Below are 24955 nucleotides of genomic sequence, written 5' to 3'. Positions count from 1 at the left end.
CATATATTATATCTCGGTTTTATATTATATCATCTATCATATATATATATATATATATATATATATATATATATATATATATATTCTATTGTAAAAAGGACAATTTTCACTCTTGGTTGAAAAACACTCTCCCCTGTAATATGATTCCTATATCTATTATTCTATTATCTATATCTAATTTTGAAGCTAAAAATTGCCACATGGCATCTTCTTAGTGTATCTAAATTAAAAATATTTCTCGCCTTTTTATTCTAACTGTAAATACCTTCTCGATTTTTTATTCCAATTGCAAATCTATCATCTATCATATATTATATCTCTAATTTTACAATTAAAATGTGCCACATGTCATTTTTTTATTATAATTGAAATCAAATCTTTTCCTCCAAAATTAAGAAATTCTCCTTTCCTCTTTACTAATTTTACAACCAAAATGTGTCACATATTACTCTCTCATTGTAATTGAAATTAAATATTTTCTTCCAAAATTAAAGAATTCTTTCTTCCTCCTTACTAATTTTACAACCAAAATGTGTCACATGTCACTCCCTCATTGCAATTGAAATCAAATATTTCCCTCCAAAATTAAAGAGTTCTCTCCTCCTCGCTCTTCCTTTCTTTATTTCTCTCATTTCTTTAACCACTTTATCTATTTTATATATCATTATCAATATCAATGATTAATTACTAATTTGACAATCAAAATGTACAACATGACATTCTTTAATTGTATTAAAATTAAAATTAAAATATACCTATATTATGTATCATATATTACTATCTAATTTAATAATCAAATGTGTCACATGCCATTAAAATTGAAAGAAAATATTTTTTTCAAAATTAATAAACTCCTTTCCTAAATTCTCTCATCTACCTCTCTCCATTTTTCTATTTCTCTCTACTATTTTTATCATCTGATATTTTTTTACAATTAAAATAATTTTTTTTCCAAAATTAACAAACTCTCACTCTCACTCTCACTCTCACTCTCATTCTTCATCTTTATCTTTTTCTCTCTTTTCTCTTATTCTCTATTTTTTCTATCTTTCTCTTCTACAAAAAATAAAATTAACAAAATAATATAATTTAAATAAAAGATAATATTATTATTGTTATTATATACATAGTTTTTTATTTAGTTTTAATTTTTCACCGCTTATCTTTCTAATCTATATTTTCATTTCTCTTCTTTCAAATTTTATTACATATAATTTGGAGAGAAGACTAATGTTATAATTAAAAGTTAGAATCAAGATTCAATTATTTTAAAAAAATTAATTTTGAGTTAATTTTATAAATATCAGTATAATTTTTTATACTAATATCTAATTATAGGGCAATTTACCTAAATAAATAAATTGGGTGAAAGCTTTACTCAAATACACAAAACAGAAATTCCTTACGTACATGTGCATTTTCACACTTCTATGTAAACAGTGGGAAGCTACCACGGTTTCTGATTTTAACATAAACTGTGGCAAGCTACCACGGATTATGGTGTTTGTGGTTTGTGTGTAAACCGTGGCAAGCTCCATCGGTTGACGAAGAGAAAAAGCTAAGCATAAACCGTAGCAAGCTCCCACGGTTTATGAAGAAGGAATTTTTATCACAAACCATTTATTTTTAGATGTTTGATTGCATCAATGTGGTATCATGTAGACTGCGCATGATAATTGTGACAGAATACATGTATATAATAGAAGCTCAAACCGCTTAAACTATCAAATACATAGCAGATAATATATTAGACAATTCTCAAACCTTTTTAACTATCATTTCCTGTTACTTCATTATTGTGTCATGTCATGCACCCAACAAAACTAATCTAATGTAATCTAATATTCACTCTCAAATCTCAATACTCACTGCTCAACACACAATAGTAAAACAATTTTGTTAAAACATTCATCGTATTTTTTTTAAGTTTTGAATTATAAAATTAAAGTATCAATTATATGTATAAAATATATATTAAAATGTAAAATATATATTAAAAATAAATAAAATAATATATATTTATACAAAAATATATAATAATTGATTATATATATATAATTTTTTTTTTTGAAAAAATACAATATCAAATTTTTGAAATGTTAGACAACGAGTACAATAACTTTTAAGAAATTTTTTTGGCTTTTTAGGAGAAAAAAATATTCTTAAATTAATATTAGATCTAATGAGGTTTCAAGAGTACTTGTCAGAGATCTAATGTTAATTTAAGAAGAATATTTTTTTCTCCTAAAAAGCCAAAAAATTTCTTTAAAAGTTATTGTACTTATTGTCTAACATTTCAAAAATTTGATATTGTATTTTTTCAAAAAAAAAAAACTTTATATATATATATATATATAATCAATTATTATATATTTTTGTATAAATAGATATTATTTTATTTATTTTTAATATATATTTTATACATATAATTGATACTTTAATTTTATAATCCAAAACTTAAAAAAAATACAATGAATGTGTTAACAAAATTGTTTTACTATTGTGTGTTGAGCAGTGAGTATTGAGATTTGAGAGTGAAGTTTAGATTACATTAGATTAGTTTTGTTGGGTGCATGATATGACACAATAATGAAGTAACAGGAAATGATAGTTAAAAAGGTTTGAGAATTGTCTAATATATTATCTGCTATGTATTTGATAGTTTAAGCGGTTTGAGCTTCTATTATATACATGTATTCTGTCACAATTATCATGCGCAGTCTAAATGATACCACATTGATGCAATCAAACATCTAAAAATAAATGGTTTATGATAAAAATTCCTCCTTCATAAACCGTGGAAGCTTGCCACGGTTTATGCTTAGCTTTCTCTCTTCGTAAACCGTTGGAGCTTGCCACGATTTACACACAAACCACAAATACCATAATCCGTGGTAGCTTGCCACGGTTTATGTTAAAATCAGAAACCGTGGTAGCTTTTCCCACGGTTTACATAAAAATGTGAAAATGCACATGTACGTAAGGGATTTTTGTTTTGTGTATTTGAGTAAAGCTTTCATCCAATTTATTTATTTGGGTAAATTGCCCCTAATTATATTTTTATATACATAGAAAAAAAATATTATTTTTAAATAACAAGTATAAAAATTAATTATTTCTATTTGTATAACAGACTTAACAGTTAACATCTAATTAAATATAAAAGTATACATGTTAAATTATTTTAAATTTTAGACAACGAATGTTAAAATTAATTATTAATAAAAAATTATACTTTTTCATATAAAAATAATAACTAAAATTCTTATTATTTAATTTTTTATGTACAAATACATTGGTCTTCTTAGTTAGAGACATTTGTTAACCTGCGACTTTCTTTTGTAAAAGTAGTTTGATTTTATAAACCTTTTGTGTCATGCATAATCTATACTGTCAGAACAAAATAGACCGTAATTTTAAAAAATTTATATTCCCGTAATTATTAGTGGTAAAAATACTAGTATATATATAAGTCTTAGTACTTGTTAGTAAACTCCATTTCTGAAATCAACATATTTTTATCATTCTTTCAATTCATCAAATTTAAAAAGAAAGAAAGAAAGAAAGAAAGAAAGAAAGAAAGTAAGAGTAAAGTTCCAAAACCACTTTAACATATCCATTAACACATGACAGGCTTCTTTGACAACACTCTCAACTATCTTGCATTGCATCATTCCCTTGGCCGTCCATGTAAGGTCTAACAAAGGTTCTTCGCCACCACACCTCAAAAGCTCTCTGAAGGTTGGGACATCCATCTCCCGTTTTCAAGAAACTCCCGACCCAAGAAAGCAGAATACTCTGCTGATCCTCCAGTGGCAAGGTTAGTATAGTCCTCCCGATTCCTTCCTCCACAAGTTTCCTGTCAAACGACCTGCATCCGTGCTGTAACCAGTTGTAGTCATTGATCAGAGGCTGCAACCATGTCTGCAACAGTGACAAGCGTGTGTTCTTTGATGGCAACAACTCCCCTCTTCCAATGCCGACATACAGTCTTCCCGAAATGCAGCTGATGTGATAGCGTGCTACGATGGGGAGTTTTCCATGTAGGGTAGCCAGTTCCTCCTGATTCGCCCACATCAGCGCAAACTCATCAGCAGCTTGTTTGTCAACTAAAATCTCAAGCAGCCATGAAAGGTTATCGGCTTCAAGGGCTATTTGTTTTAGTATGGATTCTCTGCTAATGCTAGGTGTGTCCGGAACGTCTGCTTCTGCAGCCTGCTTGAACAGTGACAATAATGAATCCAAGCAGCTTCTGCATGATCTATAAATCATATCATTGCATATGTCAGCTGAACCAGTGGAGCCTGGAAGACTGTTATTCTCCCTAAGGAGCTTTAGAACTATGGATTTCATCTCTCGGCGACCTCTCTCCTCATTGCTTTTGAGAACAAGTTCAAGTATGTGGGATAGAGTATCCTTCTGTGCATTAGAAATTTCAGGAGAAACACGTTTTAGCACAGGGTTGACCCCGATTCCTTCTCCTTTGAGTCGCAGTACGGTTGACACCACCTTTTCTTCTTCTTCTTCTCCAACCCAAGGGACTGCCTCCAAGTGATCTAAACATGACTGGATACACGAACTGAAGCCAAGCGATTCTGCAACCTGCAGAAATAGTTTCCTTCAGTTTTATTGAAGATCTTTCGGCAAAAAGAATCAAGTAATGCTTAAAAATAAAAACTAAGAATATTGATATAATTGAATTGCAATCAAATAAGTTATGTTCTTTAACATTTATCTGTATGGAAATGATATATACATATCAAACAAATCCTACAGCAATGTCAAATAGCTTGATTTGAGTTGGTGTCATCAAGCAATAGTTCATTCCTAACAAACGATTAAGTAGGACAAAGATTTGAAATGAACACAATATAGCAGAAAGTTATGGATGAGGCTTAAGGATTTCACTAAACTGACCCCTAATTGACAGAAGAATTACCCATCATCATCCCTATTCCCTACAGTTCACATTTTCCACAATTCTTGATTTGCCATCAACAGCAAGTCAGTATGTGAATTTGCATCACAAATAGCACAATCCATGGAATTCCCTTTGTATAAAACACTTCCACCTTTAGTATTAGGATGGAGAAATGTGTTCAAAGAGAATCAAGTGTCTCTCAGAAACATTTGCATGCTAGTTTAGATTATCACAAAGTAGTACTGAATATTGATGCTTATTGAGCTTATACACACTTGTATCTATTCCATGACAATAAAGCTGCAATTGGTAGCGGCTTTAAATAAGGAAGCTATTAGAGCACCCAAAAAAGAAAGGAAACTAATAAATGATGAACCTCCTAATATCAGTGGAGATACAAATAAATGCCTCACAAGGAAATATAGTTGTTCTATGCTAACAAACAAAAAGGAACCATGAAAGATAATCTGAAAATTTACAATACCAGTAAGATCAAAAGAGTATAAGCAATCAATCCTTAGAATTCAAAAACTCAAAATAGAAAATAAGCAGAAAATTAAGCAAGATTACCTTGAGTATTCGAAGAATGCGAGAAACATTCTGCTTCATAAGCCTCTGCTTCATTTCTTTGCAGTACATAAGGCCAACAGTTTCAACATATATTTCAACATCTTCACAATCTTCAATTTGGAGACATGATGAAATTCCACCTAACTCAGAGAATTTCTCAGCAAAGAAACTACTCTTCTCCCTCAATACATCCCTATGCACACTCAACTTGACACAAAACCCTTGCTTCCCCAACAAAACCACCTTCATATCACAGGATCCAGCTTCACCAAACTCAATAGCAACCTTCTTGGGCAAAGTCTCAACCTTGTTCCTTTGAGGTCTCTCTGTAGTAGCCACAGATGCTGCAGCTGGAGGCCTTTCGGGGTCATCACTGCATTTTTGAACATCTGAAGCGACCACCAATCTTGATGGTGGTGGTGCAGCAGGCACTGCTCTCCTCTCTGTAACTGAAGCTGGTATCTTGTGAGCAGTGTTCTTTGAAAGTAGTGGTGGTGAAGAGGGTTTTGGTTTGTTGTTGAGAGGAGTTTGAACCTTGAGACCTTTCTGGAACACAACAGGGGAAGGGCAGCACCAAAACCCTTCTGGGGTGACAGCAATTGGAACATTCTTAATCCTTGTTTGACCTTGACCTTGCTGCTCCACCACCTTGCCAAGCCTAACATCACTCATATCTGACAAGTGACAAGGTTTTCACACCTAACAATATAACGGCATCACACTCAAACTCAAAAAATGATGCTTCAACTGGCAACAAGTCAAGCTGAGAAATAACTCAGCCAAATTTCACTCCTTTCTATGCGGAACTTCAGTTGTTTTTGCTCTCTTGAATTACTAAAACCGTGCCTTTTCCCTCATGAAACACGGGAGAAAGGAAAATGAAAAGCTGGAATCTTTGAAGCTGATCTTTACTCTCCCCAGAAGAACAAATCTAGTTTCATAGAAATTGGCATGGAGCTGAGGAATGTTCAATGGTGAAGGGAGAAAAACTGAAAAAGATTTAATCTTTTTTTTTTCTTTTTTCTTTACTCTCAAATGGGAAATAGAATTTGAAACCCAAGCAAAATGGGAGGACGAATAAGCAGAAATTAGAAATTTCTTCTTTTTATTTATCTTTTATAATTTTTTTTTTAAAAAAAGTGGTTGGAACATTTTCAAAAGTACAAATGAGAAGTTCCATATCTGACCTCACAGTTAGCTACAGATCAGCACACAGGAAAAAAAAAAAAAAAAAAAACACTTTTTTGCTTTGTTTTGTGTATCTGTGAACACTGGTCACCATTAAACAGGAAAAGCAGAAGCCTTACTCAAGAGTTTGGTGTGATATGAGGAGCCAAAAAAAAGAAAAAGATTGAAGAGGAGCCAACGCTGTTGATCCTCAAGGGAACCACTGAGAGAGAGTGAGAAACAGAGCAGAGAGTTGCAGGGTCCAGGGGGTGGAATAATAATATTAATAATAATAAATAAATAATGAAGAGTATAATTTGTAGTAAATAACTAAATATAGTCCCTATTTTAATTTGTAAAGTTGATAACAACACCACGAGACCCAATAAAAAGAAAAAGAGAAAGATGCAATGAATGAGATGAAATGGAATGGAATACTACATCATAATAGCTCATGGGACTCTGTTTTTTCTACTTTAGCAGATTATTTCTTTTGATGATTTGGGTCCAACAATTTTTGTGTTGCTTGGTTCCAAAATTAAAATTAAAAAAAAGTGCTTTTTGTATGACTATTGAAAAATTATCAAGTAATTTAAAATGATTATATTTGATAAAAATTAATTATTTATATAAAATATATAAAAAAAACAGACAAATAACTTGAGCATTCAATCAATTCAAATTAATTATTATTTTTGTATTTAAGTTCACTATAATACACAACTCAGCAATGTAACAGACAGCAAGCTAAGCATGCCTCCCCATTATATTGTTTATTGTTTATTTTTATTTGGTTTATGATATATTAAATTATGAATATATTTATGGGATCCTTTATTGTCTGTGTACCTGTTCCTGTTGCTTTTTGGAAGGGTCGTTGGAATTTCAAGGTTGGAGTGACCAAAGTTATGATGTAGGAGAATGGACATGGAGTAAGCCTGAAGTATGCTTTGCTATGTTGCATGTGTAATTACCATTGGGCCCTTTTGAGGTTGAACAGAGAATCTTGGTATACATAGGTGATAGGTGCATATCAGAAAGGGATCGAGCAATTTTCTTCTTTTTTTTTTTTTTGGCTGATTTAGTAGTTTGTATTTATTTATCGTTGAAAGTGGCATATCTATATACATGAAAATTATGAACATGAAAGTGAAAATGATGGATGGTCCTGAGTTGAAACCTCCGATTGGAAGGGAATGAGATGTGAATCTTTAAGAGACAGACACATATTTTGCTCCTATGTATTTTACCCTTTTTGTTGTTTGCGTACATTACAAGTTCCATGTTCATACAAATAAATAAATAATCATGGACATTACTTTACCTAGACATAAACACTCCAAACGTCTAATCTTTTTACTGTTTTATATATATGCAAAGGTTCTTTCTATCATGTTTAAATTTTAGACATAAAATTAAAAAATAAAGGATGGATTTTACTTTTTTTTTTTTCTATCTCTATGTTTAGATAATTTGAGCAAAAAATTTTAAGGCACAACAAAATTTTCCATATACAAAAATTCAGACAAATTTAATATCTGTTATTTTATTATATAGAATTTGAGCATACATCTAAGTTTCTTGCGACTTAAATATTAATCAAAGTGCTGTGACCTCATATTGAGAGACAAAGTTAAATTTGCATCTTTATGAAACATCTGTTTTTTTTTTTTAATAAACTTTGGTCACCATTATAATCATCATTTTACTTTCACTACTTATTCTATATGAAAAGAGGATCACATACATAGCCTAATACAAAGATTTGGCATGGACCATTGGATTGATATTTTCATTTTTGTTCATGAAATTGATACCGACAGAAAGCTATAGGTTGGTACAAACTTGTAGCAATTATTTCCATTGATGATTGATTGAAGTAGTTCGTTATGTTCTTTTAAAAAAATAAGAGTATTCCATTAAAATTGTGAAAATAAAATACAAATAATAAAACTAAAAACTTTATTTTCATGAAATCATGATGATAATGAATCAACTCAAATTAATTATCGGTCAAAACTTAATAGACTTGAAGAAGCATTATTCATAGATTGGAGAAAGAGTATAAAAGAAAAAAACATAGTATCATTATTTAATATCAATATCAATATGAATATCATGCATGAATACATGGAGCACATGCCAAAAAATAATAATCTTTGTTTAGTGAGTTTGCTGAGCCGTCTGCCACTTAATAAGTGGTTGGTAACCATCCCCGAATTAATATCTCTCAACCACGGAGTATCTTCTAATTTCTAGAGGTTCATTTTGCCATTGTTATCAGTGTTTAAAAAATAGTGTTTAACTTATTAAAAAAATAAATAATTAATATTTAATTTTAAAAATATAAAAATAAATATTTTTTAAATATTTAAAATTTATTATAAAAATTAAATATCAAATAATAGATATTATAAAATTCACCTTGGCATTTTACTAATTGATTTGATTTTATTAAATTCTTAATTAAATAATTATTAAATTAGTAGTAAAAGTTTAAACTTGATTTACTTCAATTCTATATTGTCATTCAATAAACTTTAGGAAGAATTTGTTATGGGATTTTCCACTCGACACATTTTATTAAGTTTGTAGTGTGTAGGTTTATTTATTTTGTTGGTCCTATAGTTTCGTGAAATTTTCAATTAGGTTCTTATATTTTTTTTTTAATTGGGTCCCTGCACCAATTTTTTTTTCAATTAAGTCCCTCTTAGTAGTAATTGACTTAATTTTATAGGGCCCCAATTAAAAAGAAAGAATTAGTACAGGGACCTAAATAAAAGAAAAAAAAAAGTGTAGGAACCCAATTAAAAAAAAATTGTACAAGGACTCAATTAAAAGAAAAAAAATATAGAAATCTAATTGAAAATTTTGCAAAACTATAGGGACTATCAGAGTAATTAAACCTTTATATTAATTAATTTTTACCATTATGGGATCCAATGACAGGAAGAAGAGCCATGCGTTTCATCATCTTTTCCCTCCCTTGTATGTCCTACAATTAATTTTGATAAAGAGATGGAGAAAAGGGACGACTAATTGAGATCTCCATGTTAAAAATGATTGAGGTATGGAACAACTTTAAAATTTGTTGCCAACTTAAGAAGTTTATTAGAAAATAGAAACTCATCACTTTAGTCTTGCTAATAAATTCTTATGGTTAAGGCTTTTTTTTTGGTTGAACAAGAAACTAAAAAGATACGAGAATAAAGATTCTTAAGAGAGGTTGTGATATAAAATCCTCTGCAAAGAGTTTGGAGGTTTCATGCAAATTATTTCGGTAGACACCATGGCACAGGATTCGGTGGTCCAGGAACCTTTGGACCACTTAGTGGTCCAAGTAAAAAAATATATTTTTGGAGTTTTTTTATTAATTACTACGTAGTCTTTGAACTAATTTTAATTACAAATCAACCCCATATATTTTATTTAATTATAAAAATAATTTTTTATTTTATAAATTATTATTTTATCAATTATCTATTATATTTATTAACAATCAAATACAAAAATAACAACCAATTATATCCTCCATTCATCCTAATAATTCCAATTGATTAAAAAATTAACTTTGATCTCGTTACGTTCGTCCATGGCTTTCAAATCGTGTTTCCTTGAAATTCAATCGATTGGTTTACACTATATCACAAAACAATCGATTGAAAGTTGTAAGGTAGAATGGTAAAAAGCTTAAACCAATCGATTGTTTATACTTTCCAATCGAATGAATGCCTCAAAACAATCGATTGTGGTTGTTACTCAATCGATTGAATTCACGAAAATAACATGGATTTGCCAAATACAATCGATTGGAAAGTGATGACATTGAAGTTTTAGCCAAATTCAATCGATTGGTAATGTAATCCAATCGATTGGAAGGTGATGAAGTTGAATGTTTTGCCAATTTCAATCGATTGGTAATGGTACCCATCTACTCAATCAATTGTTTTTTATTATACTAATAAGCTATTGAACCAACTTGGTTAAACTTGGTTACCAAAATAATTTCGTCATGTAGTATCACGGATTTAATTAATACTAGTAGAAATACATTTCCTTCGTTCAAACTAGACCAAACTACAGGATCAATGATTTAAGTTAAGTGATAAAAATTGTTCTTATGTTAATACATTGATATTGGTGCAAGAAGATAATAAGATCCTGATCATGGTGATTGAAAAAAAAAATTGGATTAATGAGGATTTGTACAACTTATTTGTGATTTATGAAAGTAGAATAGAATAAATTGTGCAAAATCCTACAGAATTCTGAAAAATGAGAACATTACCAATTGATTGAGTAGATGGATATTCCATTACCAATCGATTGAAATTGGCAAAATATTCAACGTCATCACCTTCCAATCGATTGGATTACATTACCAATCGATTGAATTTGGCTAAAACTTCAATGTCTATCACTTTCCAATCGATTGTATTTGGCAAGTTCATGTTGTTTTCGTGAATTCAATCAATTGAGTAACAACAACAATCGATTGTTTTGAGGCATTCATTCGATTGGAAAGTATAAACAATCGATTGGTTTAAGCTTTTTACCATTCTACCTTACAACTTTCAATCGATTGTTTTGTGATATAATGTAAACCAATCGATTGAGTTATCATTCAATCGATTGTTTTGAAAAACCAATCGATTGAATTTCAAGGAAACACGATTTGGAAACCATGGACGAACGTAACGAGATCAAAGTTAATTTTTTAATCAATTGGAATTATTAGGATGAATGGAGGATATAATTGGTTGTTATTTTTGTATTTGATTGTTAATAAATATAATTGATAATTGATAAAATAATAATTTATAAAATAAAAAATTATTTTTATAATTAAATAAAATATATGGGGTTGATTTGTAATTAAAATTAGTTCAAAGACTACGTAGCAATTGATAAAAAAACTCCAAAAACATATTTTCTACTTGGACCACTAAGTGGTCCAAAGGTTCCTGGACCACCGAATCCTGAGCCAGACACCATCAACACACCATGTTTAGCTAACCAATCAGCTACTTGATTAGTATGTCTGTCAATCAACTCAAAAATTTGAACAATTACGTCGACTTTTGTATGATCATTGATCGATAGAATATATTGTGATCAATTAATATTGATTAAAATTATTTAGTATATTTGAATACTTATTATATGTATTACGTATTTATTATTTTAATTCTCTTAGCACATATTAATATCCTTTTATATTACATCATTTTATATAATTTGAATACACATATGATTATTTTTCTTTGGATGAAATTACTGTATTTTTTATACTTTTCTTTTATGCCATTTTTCTTTGTCTTTGATCACTCTTATGAAGTTTTTTACCTTACCAATTAGTCTATCATCCCATCTTGTATCTTTTTCAGTCTAATGAATCAAATACCACTATCATCCATTTCTTACCTATTATCATGGAGAAACCATATATTTTTCGTCACTTTTCGGCGGTTCGTTATCCTCCAACATTTTACCATCTTTTCATAGTTTGCCACTTTTTCGGTAGTTTTCGGGTTGCTCGCCATCTTTCTGACAGATTGCCATCTTTTCTGTAGTTTTTTGGCAGTTCACCACTCTTGCAGTAGCTTTGTCTGCGTTTTTCTTGCGTTAGTTTCGTCTGCGCTTTTTTTTGCGGCAGTTTCGTTTGCACTTTCTTTGCGACAATTTCGTCTGTACTTCTTTGCGACAGTTTCATCTGTACTCCTTTCCGACAGTTCTGTCTGCACTTTCTTCCAGCAGTTTATGCAATTTTTTCCTTTGTTTCATTGTTTTAAATAAGTTTCAAATGTAACTTGAGTTTTTTTTGTGTGACTTAACACTGCGTTTGGTTAGTGTGTCTATCTGGGCAAGACATAGACACGGGAGAACGTGTCTGGTGTTTGGTTAGTGAGACACAAAAATTGGAGATACACACATACCCATAAGCATACACAGTATACATGTTTTTAGTGTCTCAATAAAATGGTGAGACACAGAACAAAAACCTTGGACACAGATCTAAAATTTTATTTTTGGACCATTTTATCCTCATCAATTTTTTAAAATTCCAAATATCTCCTTCTCTATTTACAAACCTTAATAAGTTCTCAGCCCTTGTCATTTGTTTTCTGAAGCATCGTGGATTCTCCATTGTATGTATGCGTTGGTCGATTTTGTGAAACTTGTTGTTATTCTATGAAAATCTCCTTCTCCTTTTCATAAACCCTAACTAGTTCTAATCTCTTCTCCTCTGTTTTCTTGCTTTTGCAGCTTTGTAAATCTTCTTCACTTGTGTGTGTTGTTCGATGTGCTGAAACTTTTTATTGTTCTATCACAAGCTTTCTCCTTTATCTGTGCTAGAAAGCTCAGCTCAAGGTTTGAAATAATCGTAATCTTCTTGTTTGTTTGTATGTTGTATTTGTATGTTGCTGTATTGGATATCCAATTTTTTTTTGAACACTTATGTGTTGGGTAATCTTCTGTTTTGGATATGTATTTTTAATGGAGTTTGGTTGGAGTATTATGTCATAGTATTATGGTTCAATTTGAATCAGTTTGATGTTTCAAAATTATGAATTTGAGTCCATGTGAGAGCTTCTTGTACTTAGTCCCAATTGTATACTTGTTATCATAACGGAGCATTGTGTATCTCCACTTGATGACTTATTATTTAATTAGATCCCAATAATTTATTTGTTGTTTTGTTCATGGAATCTGAGCCCGCTGATTGATTGCTTAGTTTTGATATTTATTAGTATATTTTTACCTTGAATTTTATTTCCGATTTATAGTCCAGAGAAAATTAGCAACTGTAAATTAAGAGTTATCCATTTATGTATCAAAAACTGTTAGCTTGCTAATATGAGTAAGTGATTATGTAATGGGTGTTTTCTCTACTTGTAGTTTAGTTAAAATCATAAAGAAAAGTTTACTCTTGAGTGTTGTCAAACTGGGTTTTAGAATTTATTTTATTTTTATGCATTTATTTTTTATTGTTTCTTAGGAAGTGATGATGGATCGTTCTGAACAAATTAAGCTATGTGTTGGATATTACTGGATCATGAGAACGCAATCTGACACGATGATGTTGTTTCTTTTAGTTACTTTGTATATGTATATTAGGAATAAAAGGAGGGGCCATTCTTCAATTGGGCGAAGAGTGAACACATTGCCATTAAGGCGAGATGCATTAGATAGCATCATTGGGGCGGGTGGCGATAGAAATTGCATATGGGAGTTAAGAATGAGTTTGAATGCATTTGCTAATTTGTGTGAATTGCTACAAGTTCAAGGTGGGTTAGATGATGATGGTCATGTTGGCATAGGGGAGCAAGTAGCAACTTTCTTGATTATATTAGCTCATCATACCAAAAATCGCAGTGTACAAGTTAGGTTTTATAGGTCTGGTGAAACTGTATCTAGGTATTTTCATAAGGTGTTAGGTTCAGTTTTGCGTGTCCAAAGTGTGTTATTTGCAAAGGCAGACCCTGTACCAGAGGATTCTATAGATCCCAGATGGAAATGGTTTAAGGTAAGGTGTTGCATAAACTTTAAATTTGTCTTGGTCAACTTTATTTGTATGTAATAACTATTTTGTTTTGTCCATTTGATAGGGTTGTCTAGGAGCATTAGATGGAACTTACATAGATGTCACAGTCCCCAAGAGTGATAAATCTAGGTATCGGACAAGGAAATCTAGAATATCCACCAACGTCTTAGGGGTTTGCAATCGGAACATGAATTTCGTCTATGTCCTTAGCGGTTGGGAAGGATCGGCATCTGATTCAAGGGTACTTAGAGATGCCATTACTCGACGTAATGGCTTGAAAATACCTGTTGGTATGTTTAAATTAATCTCTTCATAAGTGCATTAGCTATCTATTAAAGAATTACGATATACCCCTTATAATTTTTCCATCCTTCCATTTTAGGGTCTTATTATTTAGTGGACGCTGGCTATACCAATGGTAGAGGATTTTTATCTCCTTATAGAAATGTCCGGTATCATATCAATGAGTGGGCTCAAGGTCACCGTGCACCACGAAATCATCTAGAGTTATTTAATAAGAAGCATTCATCAGCTAGGAATGTGATTGAGCGGTGCTTTGGGCTGCTTAAGAAGAGATGGGCAATTCTACGAAGCCCCTCATTCTATCCAATTAGAATCCAAAGCCACATTATTATTGCGTGTTGTTTGTTACAAAATTTTATTCGTATGAACATGGATGTTGATCCCGAAGAAGATGCAACTCTTTTACCAGAGCATATACCCGTTGGAGATGACACTGTTGTTGATGAAGCCGACGTAATTGATGTTGTGGAAAGTAGTCATGAGTGGACTCAATGGCGTGAGGACTTAGCAACTGAGATGTGGGAAATATGGAGAGGAGAACATGGAGCGTAGAGTTTCAAATTTTTCTTAGTTTTATCATATCTGCTTTGTTTCTCTTGAAATTATTTGAGTTTTTTTAAGGCGTAATGTATTTGCATAATAGGTTTAATTAGTTGTGTTCTAATTTGGTTGAAATTGTTGAATTATGTTGATATTCTACTAGTGATTATTTAAACTCTGTTGCAATTGTTAATTTATTGTAGTGTTACTCTGTTACAAATCTGCTAGCCAGTATTGATTTGCTAAAATTCTGCTAGTAACTTGATATTTATTGTGTAGTTGCTGTTATTGTAAGTCTGTTGCAATGCTGATAAAGATTCTGCTGTAACTCATTTATAGTTCTGATAGTAATTCCGTTGGTCTGGTGCTCTTTTTCCTTTATTGTGCAACTACATTATCCAGCATCAATGGCTTCCATACCACGTCAGTGGACTGAACAGGAAATTGAACAATTTGTGGTCTTCATGGAGGAATTGGTTGTTGAAGGCAAGAGGGCAGATGCCGGTCAATTTAAACCCGGAGCATTTCAAAAGCTGGCAGATAAGATGAATGAGAAGTTTCCTGGATGTGGCCTCACTGTGAAGCACATCAGAAATAAACACAAGCGACTAAAAGAAAAATATATGTATGTGGCTGAGATGTTGGGTTGTAGCGGCTTTGGATGGAATTCGGAAAAAATGTGTGTTGAAGTCGATAGCAAGCAAGTATTGGAAGCTTGGGGAAAGGTATGTTTTTCGTTTTTAATCACTCCTCTTGCAAGATCTTTAAACTTACAAATCTGAATTTCATTTTTTCTATGTTTATTAATGTCGATTTTGGTTTATGGTATAGGGTCGCAACGTCACACTCTACACTCCCGGCAAGCCGTTTCCCTTGTTTGAACGTCTTGGCAATATTTTTGGTAAGGATAGAGCTACCGGTGTTGAAGCATGCAGTGGCAAAGATGCTGAAGAAGATGTTACTCCGGGATCTACATTTGCTGCGGCCACAGCTGGTGGTTTGGGATTAGGCAGCGATGATATTGACATGGAGGATTTAGGGGTTGCTGAGAGTGAATTACCCAACACCTTCTCGACTTCTTTTGCTTCATCAAGTGAGAGAAATCAAGGACGTCAATCTGCAACTAAGAAAACCAATGATGCTGCAATCCTATCAAACTTGGCTGAAACTTTTAAGTCCGCGGTAGAAGATCAAGGAAAGCATGTGCAAGTACTAGCAAATGCAATGAGTGGGGTAAATGACCAAGTGAACTTGGGCAGAACTTTAAAGAGTCTTGGCTTTGACACAATGGAGATTGTGCAAGTTGCAAAGAAATTTGTGCAGAATCCGGAATTGAAGGCAACCTTTTGGAGTTTGGACGAGGAAAAGGCAGCATTCGTATGAGATATAATGGAAAACTTTTAGCTATTATTAGTGTTGTTTGTTTAATTAGTTGTTATATTATTAAGGTCTATTGCTAAATACTGTGGGTATTTTGCTATAATTGAAGAGGGTTTAGGTAATTGTTGTATTATTAAAGTGCAATAGCTATATATGCACCTAATTTATGCATGAACTGACTTTTATTTGTAATCTGCAACAATATGTGTTGATATTTTGGTTTATGCACCTAAGTTATGCCTCAGGTGTTTATTAATTATATTATGCAAAGTTACATTTTATACTGTGCAATTATGCATTATTGCAATCAAAATCTGTAATTCTGTTGTCGAGGTTCAAATGTATTGTGTAATTTTGTCCTTAAAGTTATTTACCTCTGCATATTTAAAATTAATTTCTGCATTCTGTTTGTTGATTTTCTGCACTTAGGTACAGATGAATTATAATTGTGCAGCTTACTTTTGCACAACAAAGTTGTGCACTTCTGCAAAATTTGATTCAATTTTTAGGTACAGTAAAATACTGCACTTCCTGTATTGATTTCATACACTTGGTTTACAGCTTGAGTTTCAAATTCTCCAGTTACATATTAGTGCAAAGCAAAAAACATATACTTCAAATACTCATTGCTGAAAGCAAACAACAGGCCAAGTTAAATTTCAAAGAAACCACTTTTCATTCAATTTTCAATTCATACAATTTTCAATCATACAATTGTCTTGAATCCTAAAACTATACCAATGGAACTCTTATGTTATTGTTTCTCAGGTGTTCATTGTACAAATACAGTGCCACATAATTGAAAAAAATTACAACTTTCAAAGGTAATTTTTGTTCCAATGTTGCAGTTGTCTCAAGCCGTTCAACATTTGATCCATGACCAACTTATGTTTGTGCATAGCAACCAATTATTTGCATCTTATAAGCCAAAGCCAACCATTTCTACTGCTAATCATAACTGCCTGATCCTTTGATAGCAGGCACAAACCCTTCCTGCAAAAAGAAATTCAATAAACACATTCAAAATTTGAAATAAGAGATAGCTTAAGCTAAATGCATTACCACGAAAAAGCATATAGCTCAAACACCAATTTCTATTCTCAAAGTATTAGCATGAATTCACCGGTAAATGGATGGATTATAAATATGGATTTCATCAACATTTCCAACAATCCTAAATAATAAAAAGCATCAACAACATGAAGCCTAATATCAATATATAGTGCATCTTTCAAGATGTCACCTACACACTTCAATCTACTCAGCATTATAAGCTAAATACTTAAATATATTTAGATCAAAATTAAAATATGGATATTTGTAATTGCAAAGCATTAAGAATAGCAATACTGAGTATTGATGCAAATCAGGCCAACAACTGTAGTTAATTGCTTTTCGCCATATGAAAACAAGAAAAACAACAACATAAACAAGTGGACAGATATTGAAACTATCAATCGGTTGAACACAGTACACCACAAGCAAAGCAAACCCTAACTTTCATGTGTGGTTGTTTCACCAAGATAAACGAATTTATGAATAACTTGTACATGCTGTCGTTCAAGTGTTATTTCTGCATTGATTACATTACAGCAGAAAACAAAAGGGGAAAAGAAGAACAAGAAGAAGAAATATTCCATCCTATGAAGCACTTACCAAGTTAAGCCCAACGAACTATCATCACAACAATTGATCACCATAAAATTCTAAATATATCAAAAGTATCGACTAAAGTATCCACTAATTTGTAAAGTTTGATAAGTAAATTTTTTCAATTACTACTATTTTAAGCACCGTATTCCCAAAATTGCAGCAGCTAGATATTTCAAGCACCGTATTCCCAAAATGCAGTAAACATTAAACCCTAAATTGCAAACTCCTAACTCTTAAAAATACAGTATAAGCTGTAAATATTATGAATGGGTATGGTACATACCTGCCAAACGCGGAGGAGACGGCTTCTTCTTCGACGGTAATTCAACACACAGGCTTTTCATCAATGAGCCGCCTTCCTCTTTCCCTCTCGTAAACGGAACCTATCAAACACACTCGCAACAATTAAGACCAACAATGAAGAAGAAGAAGAAGAAGAAGAAGAAGAAGAAGAAGAAGAAGAAGAAGAAGAAGAAGAAGAAGAAGAAGAAGAAGAAGAAGAAGAAGAAGAAGAAGAAGAAGAAGAAGAAGAAAAAAAGAAGAAGAGGAAGAAGAAGAAGAAGAAGACCGCGAACCAGGGGATCGCACACGAGGGAAGAGCACCGCGAAGAAGGAGATCGCACAAGAGGGAGATTTCTGGGGGCTTGAGGTTTGAGGGAGAAAGTATCACCGCGAAGAAGGAGATCTCACAAGAGGGAGATTTCTGGGGGCTTGAGGTTAGAGGGACAAACCCTGGAATCAATTTGGGCCTCTGCCTCTCTTGGCTTTTTTTTTTTAATTACTGAATTTTTAATTAAAAATAGGAGGGCAAAATAGTCATTCTAATTATATAGTGTTCTTGTGTTCTATTAACCAAACATAACATTAGACACTACACTAATGTTATATTCATTATATCCAAACATCATACATAAACACAAATATCTAATGTCTATGTCTCAAGTGTCTATGTCTTAATGTCTATGTCTTAGTACATACACAAACCAAACGGAGCCTAAACGTAACTTGAGTTTAAGAAGAATGTTAGAATATATTAGGATCAATTAGCATTTATTAGAATTATTTAGCATATCTGAATATTTATTATAAAATATTATGTCTTTATTATTTCGATTCTCTTAGCACCTACTAATAATATCCTTCTATATTGTATCATTTCACACAATTTGAATACACCAAAACCTTTTCTTTATCATTGTCTCTTACCTTTCTAACAATTATGGGGAATCTTCCTATGCAAAATGAAGGAGAAAGTCTCCGACAAGTCTGTTTCACAAATAAGATGAGAGCAACCTATCTCATGAGCCGAACAAAGACCACGCCAGATGCCCCAGAGCTCAGCTCTCAAGGTTCTACCCTGCGACATAGACCCAGAGGCACCATGCACCCAAGCACCAATACTATTTTTGATAACAAAACCATAATAACCCGTTTCCCCAGAGTCCTCATAAGAACTTCCATCATAGTTCAATTTGAAAAAAGTACTCTTCAGGACAAATCTAAATAGTAGATGAAATAAGTTACTATGAATCGGCAATATGGACGTCACAGAATGAATCTCCTTCGATAACAAACGATCTCGAAAAGCCACCTCCGCCAAAGAGTTAGAGTTGTTGTTAATGACATACTCATTCCAGTCTATCCATATGGCCCAAAGACAAGTCACAAAACACCACTCATCCTCATCCTTACAACCAACCTCCACCCATTTTTTGACATCTTGTAACAGAAAGAAATCACGATCAGAAAAAACCAGAGATCTACTAGACACGAGAAGCTGTCATGCAATTCCTGAGACAATGAATTTAAGACTCAGCGAAAAGAAGGCAACGTTGCCAAGTCTTGGAGGTAGTCATATCCCGGTGAAAATGGATAGTATGTAGAGGTAGGAAGCGCATTATACAAGCATAACCAGATCAACAACTTCATCCTTTTTGATACACTTAACTTCCAAACCCAACTCCAATTGACAGAATCATCCCACCCAATTTTACATTGCAAAAATCATAAATAACCTATGAAGCACGTACACTTTACTAAGTTACAGTGTCTACGTGTCAAACACATTTTGGATACGACATTCATCGACACTCGTCCGACACGCGTATCTGTTGTGTCAAACCATGTCTTAATAAAAAATAAAAAATTCTTTTCCGGATACATTTGGACACACCTAAATACCATCATGTGTCAGCGCACCTAACATTATTTTTAATATATATTCTTGAAATAAATTCAGAAATAATATATATTATTATTTATTAAAATAACGAAATATTTTAAATACTTTATATAATTAAAATAAGACATTAAAAATAATTTAAAAAATTAATTTATGTTCTAATATCAATAAAATATCAAAATATCATTACGATTTATCTAAAAAATACTTTATATTTTATATGTATACGTGTCCCTGTGTCTTATAAAATTTTAAAAATTGAGTGTCGGCGTGTCCTGTGTCGTGTCCAGTATCTATATCAGTGTCCGTGCATCATAGTAAATAACCATTTTTAGCCATATAGCATGTCGAGTTAGAACTTGCCCATCTCTACCTAGGGACCTCATTATAATACAACTCTGGATTATATCTCGAAATTGAGAAAGTATAGATAAACAATGTAAATGTTGAACAACGTGGACAACGATTAAAAAAAGGTTAAATTAATTATTAAAATCAAATTTTCAATTTATTAGAATAATTAATTTTTGAATTTAAATTATTAGGGTTACACAACATAACCTCCTCCATCACATCATGTTCCCGTTTCATCTCAACCCTCCTCCCCCTCCTCCAACTCACGTTTTCTCCTCCCACCACGCCGCGACGGAAATGGCGTCGTAGCTTCAACCACCGTAAGGTGCAGCATCGTTGAACGTCGTCCACCATCGCGACTTCCTCCTCGCGTGCCGCAGCTACATGCCACTTCGCAATTCGTAGTAGCGTCACCCAATTACTGCAATCCTTCTCCATTCCGCAATTTGCAGTAGCAAAAACGACCGTCGTAACCCCTTTCTCTTGCGTTGGCAGTTGCGCCCCCCGACCACCGCAGCAACCTCTTTCTCGCGATTTGCAGCAGCGCCGCCCGACCGTAGCACCTCTCTTCTCGCGATTCGCAGTGCTGCCGATCACCACAACACCCTCCCTCTCTCTTGTTTCCACCTTGTTGTGGTCAATCCATAATATCTTGGATGGTCATTTAGTAGGTATGCGAATGGTTATTTTAATTCTTATGTGGATGGTTATTTGATTAAAATGGGTTTAGTTATATACAATTAAAATATGTTGGATGTTCAATTCACTGGGTATGCGGATGATTATTTTTATCTTTAAGTGAATGGTTATCCTTAAGTGCCGATAAGGGTCCTTGTTGACGAACCAGCGGCGACGATGGGGGCTGGTTGGCGACCAAGTGATGGTGTGAAGAACCCAGTAGGCGACGATGATGTCTGATGAGGGAGAGAGTAACGCCAGCGAAAGGGGCTCGTTGGTGAGGCGGCGATGGCAGATGGGGGTTTGGGGGAGAAGCTGGTGTTTTGGTAAATTAGGGTATAATAGATGGTTAAAATTTTTGAATTATTGAATGGGATTTTTTGGTTGGGTAATTTGGGTGGAATATTTTTTTTAGCTTTATTGGACCAAATTTCAACCCGTTGTTCAGATTTTTTGTTGTTTACTTAGCGGAGGACCTCAAAATTTTCTGTTTCTAATTTTCTATTAAACAACTCTTTTACATTAGCCCACGACAACAACAAAAAAAAGTCTCACATCAACTCATAAATTCAGTCTAACAGAATACATAAATTATGCCACAAATTTAATTTTTATTATTTTTAGTTGTTCTTATCTTATTTTTATTTGTTCTTATCTTTTCTAAATTCAACTCAACAAAATATATAAATTATACTCTATTTATATTTATTTTTATAATTTTTCCATCAATAAAAAAATACAATATTCTCCCTTTTTTTTTCTTATTTTTTCACAGTTTTATTAATTTCAGCTCGCAAGGAATGATAGAATAAAGATTATTCAAGTGCCAACTCCTATAATGATACACATCTCGAATGCTGAGGTCGGATTCAATAATTTATATGATATCAACTTTGCTTCCAACCGAACTAGACGGAAGTCAATTGAATGAACCGTTAATGTTGCCTGTGTCCCAAATGAAGCCATCTATCCTTCAATGTATTCGCAGCTTTAGTCAGAGCTTTCCAAGTTATCGAATCCGATCCCATAATCTTATTAGTGAAAATATTATTTTTCTTCAAATATTTATTAGTAATCACCTGCACCAAGAGCCTATGAGTAAGTTAATTAATCTATTAATTTTTATTTTAAAATATAAAAATATGATTTATTTTCCTTCACTAGCTACCATACTTTTGTGAAGATAGCATGTGATGGAAGATGTTGAAGAAATAGCTTACAAGGGTGAAACATTTCACACAGTGTAGCATAAAAGGCCTCACCGTAGGGCATAGATATTCAACAACTTTAATTTGACTTGCTTCTTTTGATTTCTTTTATGCAATTAGGCATGGCTGTTGATCAACTTTAGTACAATGATAGAGCGTTGCAATGATTCTGTCTAATTTCTTAAAGAAAGCCATAGATCAGAGGTGATAATTAATAGAGACTAGAGTGATAGAATCAACAAATACTATGTTTGGTTACTTTAAGAAATAATTCTTAATTTGTTCTTTTTAAAGACACATACGTATTATTGAAATGAAAACCTTTTATATATCCATAATGAGCGACCGAACATTATTAATATTAGTTAAATTAGTTGAAGTGCATTAAAATGTCAATTTTGTCAATAATAATAATAATAATAATAATAATAATAATAATAATAATAAAAGCGTCACGAGGAATCAAGTTTTAATTTAATTTAATCACATGCTAGGTGGCCTATGGTGGCGTGGAATTGTTGGGTTTGGCCCACACAAAAATCAGAGCTCCTAATCAATCCTAAGGTAGCTTGCAGGGTACTTATTAGTCCCAAGATTTGGTGTCACTAATTACCAAATTAAAAGCTCTACCATGTGCTACACTAAAGTTGTAGCCCAACTAATTCAGAAATTTGCATTGAACTATACGCACCTAACCAATCATTAATGTTAACAGTACAGTTGACTCATTTTGTGTAGGTCAAGGAAATGGTCACTTGCTCATAAAGACTAAACCACCAATGAATTATATTATAAAAGAAAGAAAATCTTAGGTGAATTATCTCCAACCAAGAATGTAAGCCATGCAATCATCGTCTTTCATAATAACATATCTAAGAATATATATCCATTTTATTTCTGAAAGAATTTTAGATTGGACACTTTAGTTTAATTTTTAACTAAAATTAATTATTTGATTGGTCTCTAACAATTAATTTCGTTAATCACTCAGGTCTTTTATTCCGTTAATTCTAACAGAGGACAAAATAGTCACTGACAACTCTAACAGGGGATAAAATGGTCCCTGATCTCCTCTATTCATAAACGACACTATTCTCTCCCAATTTCTATCATATTTCACATAACACTAACAGTCTAACACTGTAACTTCAAATTATACAATGCACACTCTATAAATTTAATGTTCACAAGAAAAAAAATTCTCAACTTGTTCTCAACCAATTCATACTCAGGAAACTAATGCCTATGTCTCTCAACTAGTTGTCGTCTTCTATGGATCCCATGAATCTAGACAGTAAATATGATTTGTTAAGACTCGTCGTCGTCGTTGCCATCTCCCTCCTCCTCTGCCCTAACATCTCCATGACCACATTGTCTACCACTCCATCGCTTCCTTCAACTTCTTCTCCGAACCAATGTTCAGTAATCGCTTCAGTTTCCATATGAGTAGCAACGGCGACATTGCTCATTGTAATAGATTGGATGCGAGGTCGAAACTGTCTGCCACTCAGACTCCAAGAAAGAAGGACTGAAGTACTTGATGTCTATTTCAAATGAGAATTTGCATATGATGTCGAAGGAGAATCTTCTTATGATGTCCTAATGTCCAACAATCTATATTGCTTGTTGGAGAGTGGAGAAAGGCGTGCCCTTGGAGTAGTTGTCCAAGCTCGATGAGAACATTTCAACCAAGCACACCACACCTACCAAGTAAACTCACATAAAAGAAATAAATGATAGACAAATTCCATCTCCTTTTTACACAGGACACATATATTGTCACTCTGATGAATAACGCCTAATCTACTCAACCTCTCTTTGGTATTCACTCGATCGACTAGAACAAACCAATCAAAAAGTTCAATTCTCGGCGGGACCAACCCTTTCCAAATTGCACTTGTGAAACTATAACTCGTAATCTCGTCCAAAAGAGTCTCTGGTTGTAACACCTGCACAAAAGAGTTAATAAAAAAATACCTTTATTATCAAATTTTTAAGCAAGATTATCCTCTCTACCAGTTGATAGCTTCACTGGTCTTAACCTCTCATGAAGTTGATGAACAAGTTTCAACTCCCATTGGAAGTGATGTTATCAAAGACGTGAAAGTGGATGCTTTTGGTGGGTGAAGTGCAGATGAGGTGGATGTACCAATCACAGATTTAGGAAGTGTGTAGTCTATGACATGTTGAGATAAGTGCAACACGTGTGACAATTACACCATGGTTTAATCTTGGAGCTAAAGAGAAAGAAGGAAAAGATGGAAAAGAAGACTGTGAAGGTGAAGAAGGAGAGTATGAATGTTAAGGTTATGCGAGATATGATAAAAATTGGAGAAGAACATTGTTGTTTTCGAATAAAGGGGTCAGGATTATTTTGTCCATTGTTAGAGTTGTCAGGGATCATTTTGTCCTATGTTAAAATTTTCAAAAATCATTTTATCTTCCATTAGAGT

General features: G+C 32.7%; 2 protein-coding genes and 1 long non-coding RNA gene across 3 annotated transcripts; 1 reads left to right on the top strand and 2 right to left on the bottom strand.

Moving 5' to 3' along the window:
* Positions 1 to 3498: 3498 nt before the first annotated feature.
* LOC112748859 (BTB/POZ domain-containing protein At3g50780) lies at positions 3499 to 7192 on the bottom strand. The gene is made up of 2 exons (XM_025797104.3): positions 5492 to 7192; positions 3499 to 4602 (listed from the first exon to the last, which is right to left on the bottom strand). Exons 1-2 carry the CDS (start codon positions 6161 to 6163, stop codon positions 3652 to 3654), a joined length of 1623 nt encoding a protein of 540 aa, XP_025652889.1. The 5' UTR covers positions 6164 to 7192; the 3' UTR covers positions 3499 to 3651.
* A 6475-nt stretch (positions 7193 to 13667) lies between these two features.
* On the top strand, positions 13668 to 15059 carry LOC114925320 (protein ALP1-like). Its single transcript, XM_029292888.1, has 3 exons — positions 13668 to 14186; positions 14269 to 14494; positions 14587 to 15059. Exons 1-3 carry the CDS (start codon positions 13668 to 13670, stop codon positions 15057 to 15059), a joined length of 1218 nt encoding a protein of 405 aa, XP_029148721.1.
* Positions 15060 to 17221: 2162 nt separating this feature from the next.
* Positions 17222 to 18789, bottom strand: LOC140179467 (uncharacterized). Its single transcript, XR_011872939.1, has 3 exons — positions 18656 to 18789; positions 18364 to 18463; positions 17222 to 17420 (listed from the first exon to the last, which is right to left on the bottom strand). It is a non-coding gene; the product is annotated as an uncharacterized lncRNA (long non-coding RNA).
* Positions 18790 to 24955: the final 6166 nt, after the last annotated feature.

Source organism: Arachis hypogaea, chromosome 15 (genome assembly GCF_003086295.3).
Source record: "Arachis hypogaea cultivar Tifrunner chromosome 15, arahy.Tifrunner.gnm2.J5K5, whole genome shotgun sequence".
NCBI classification, from domain to species: domain Eukaryota; kingdom Viridiplantae; phylum Streptophyta; class Magnoliopsida; order Fabales; family Fabaceae; genus Arachis; species Arachis hypogaea.
The sequence above is the reverse complement of the archived record's forward strand: the minus strand, read 5'-3'. Positions and strand labels throughout refer to the sequence as shown.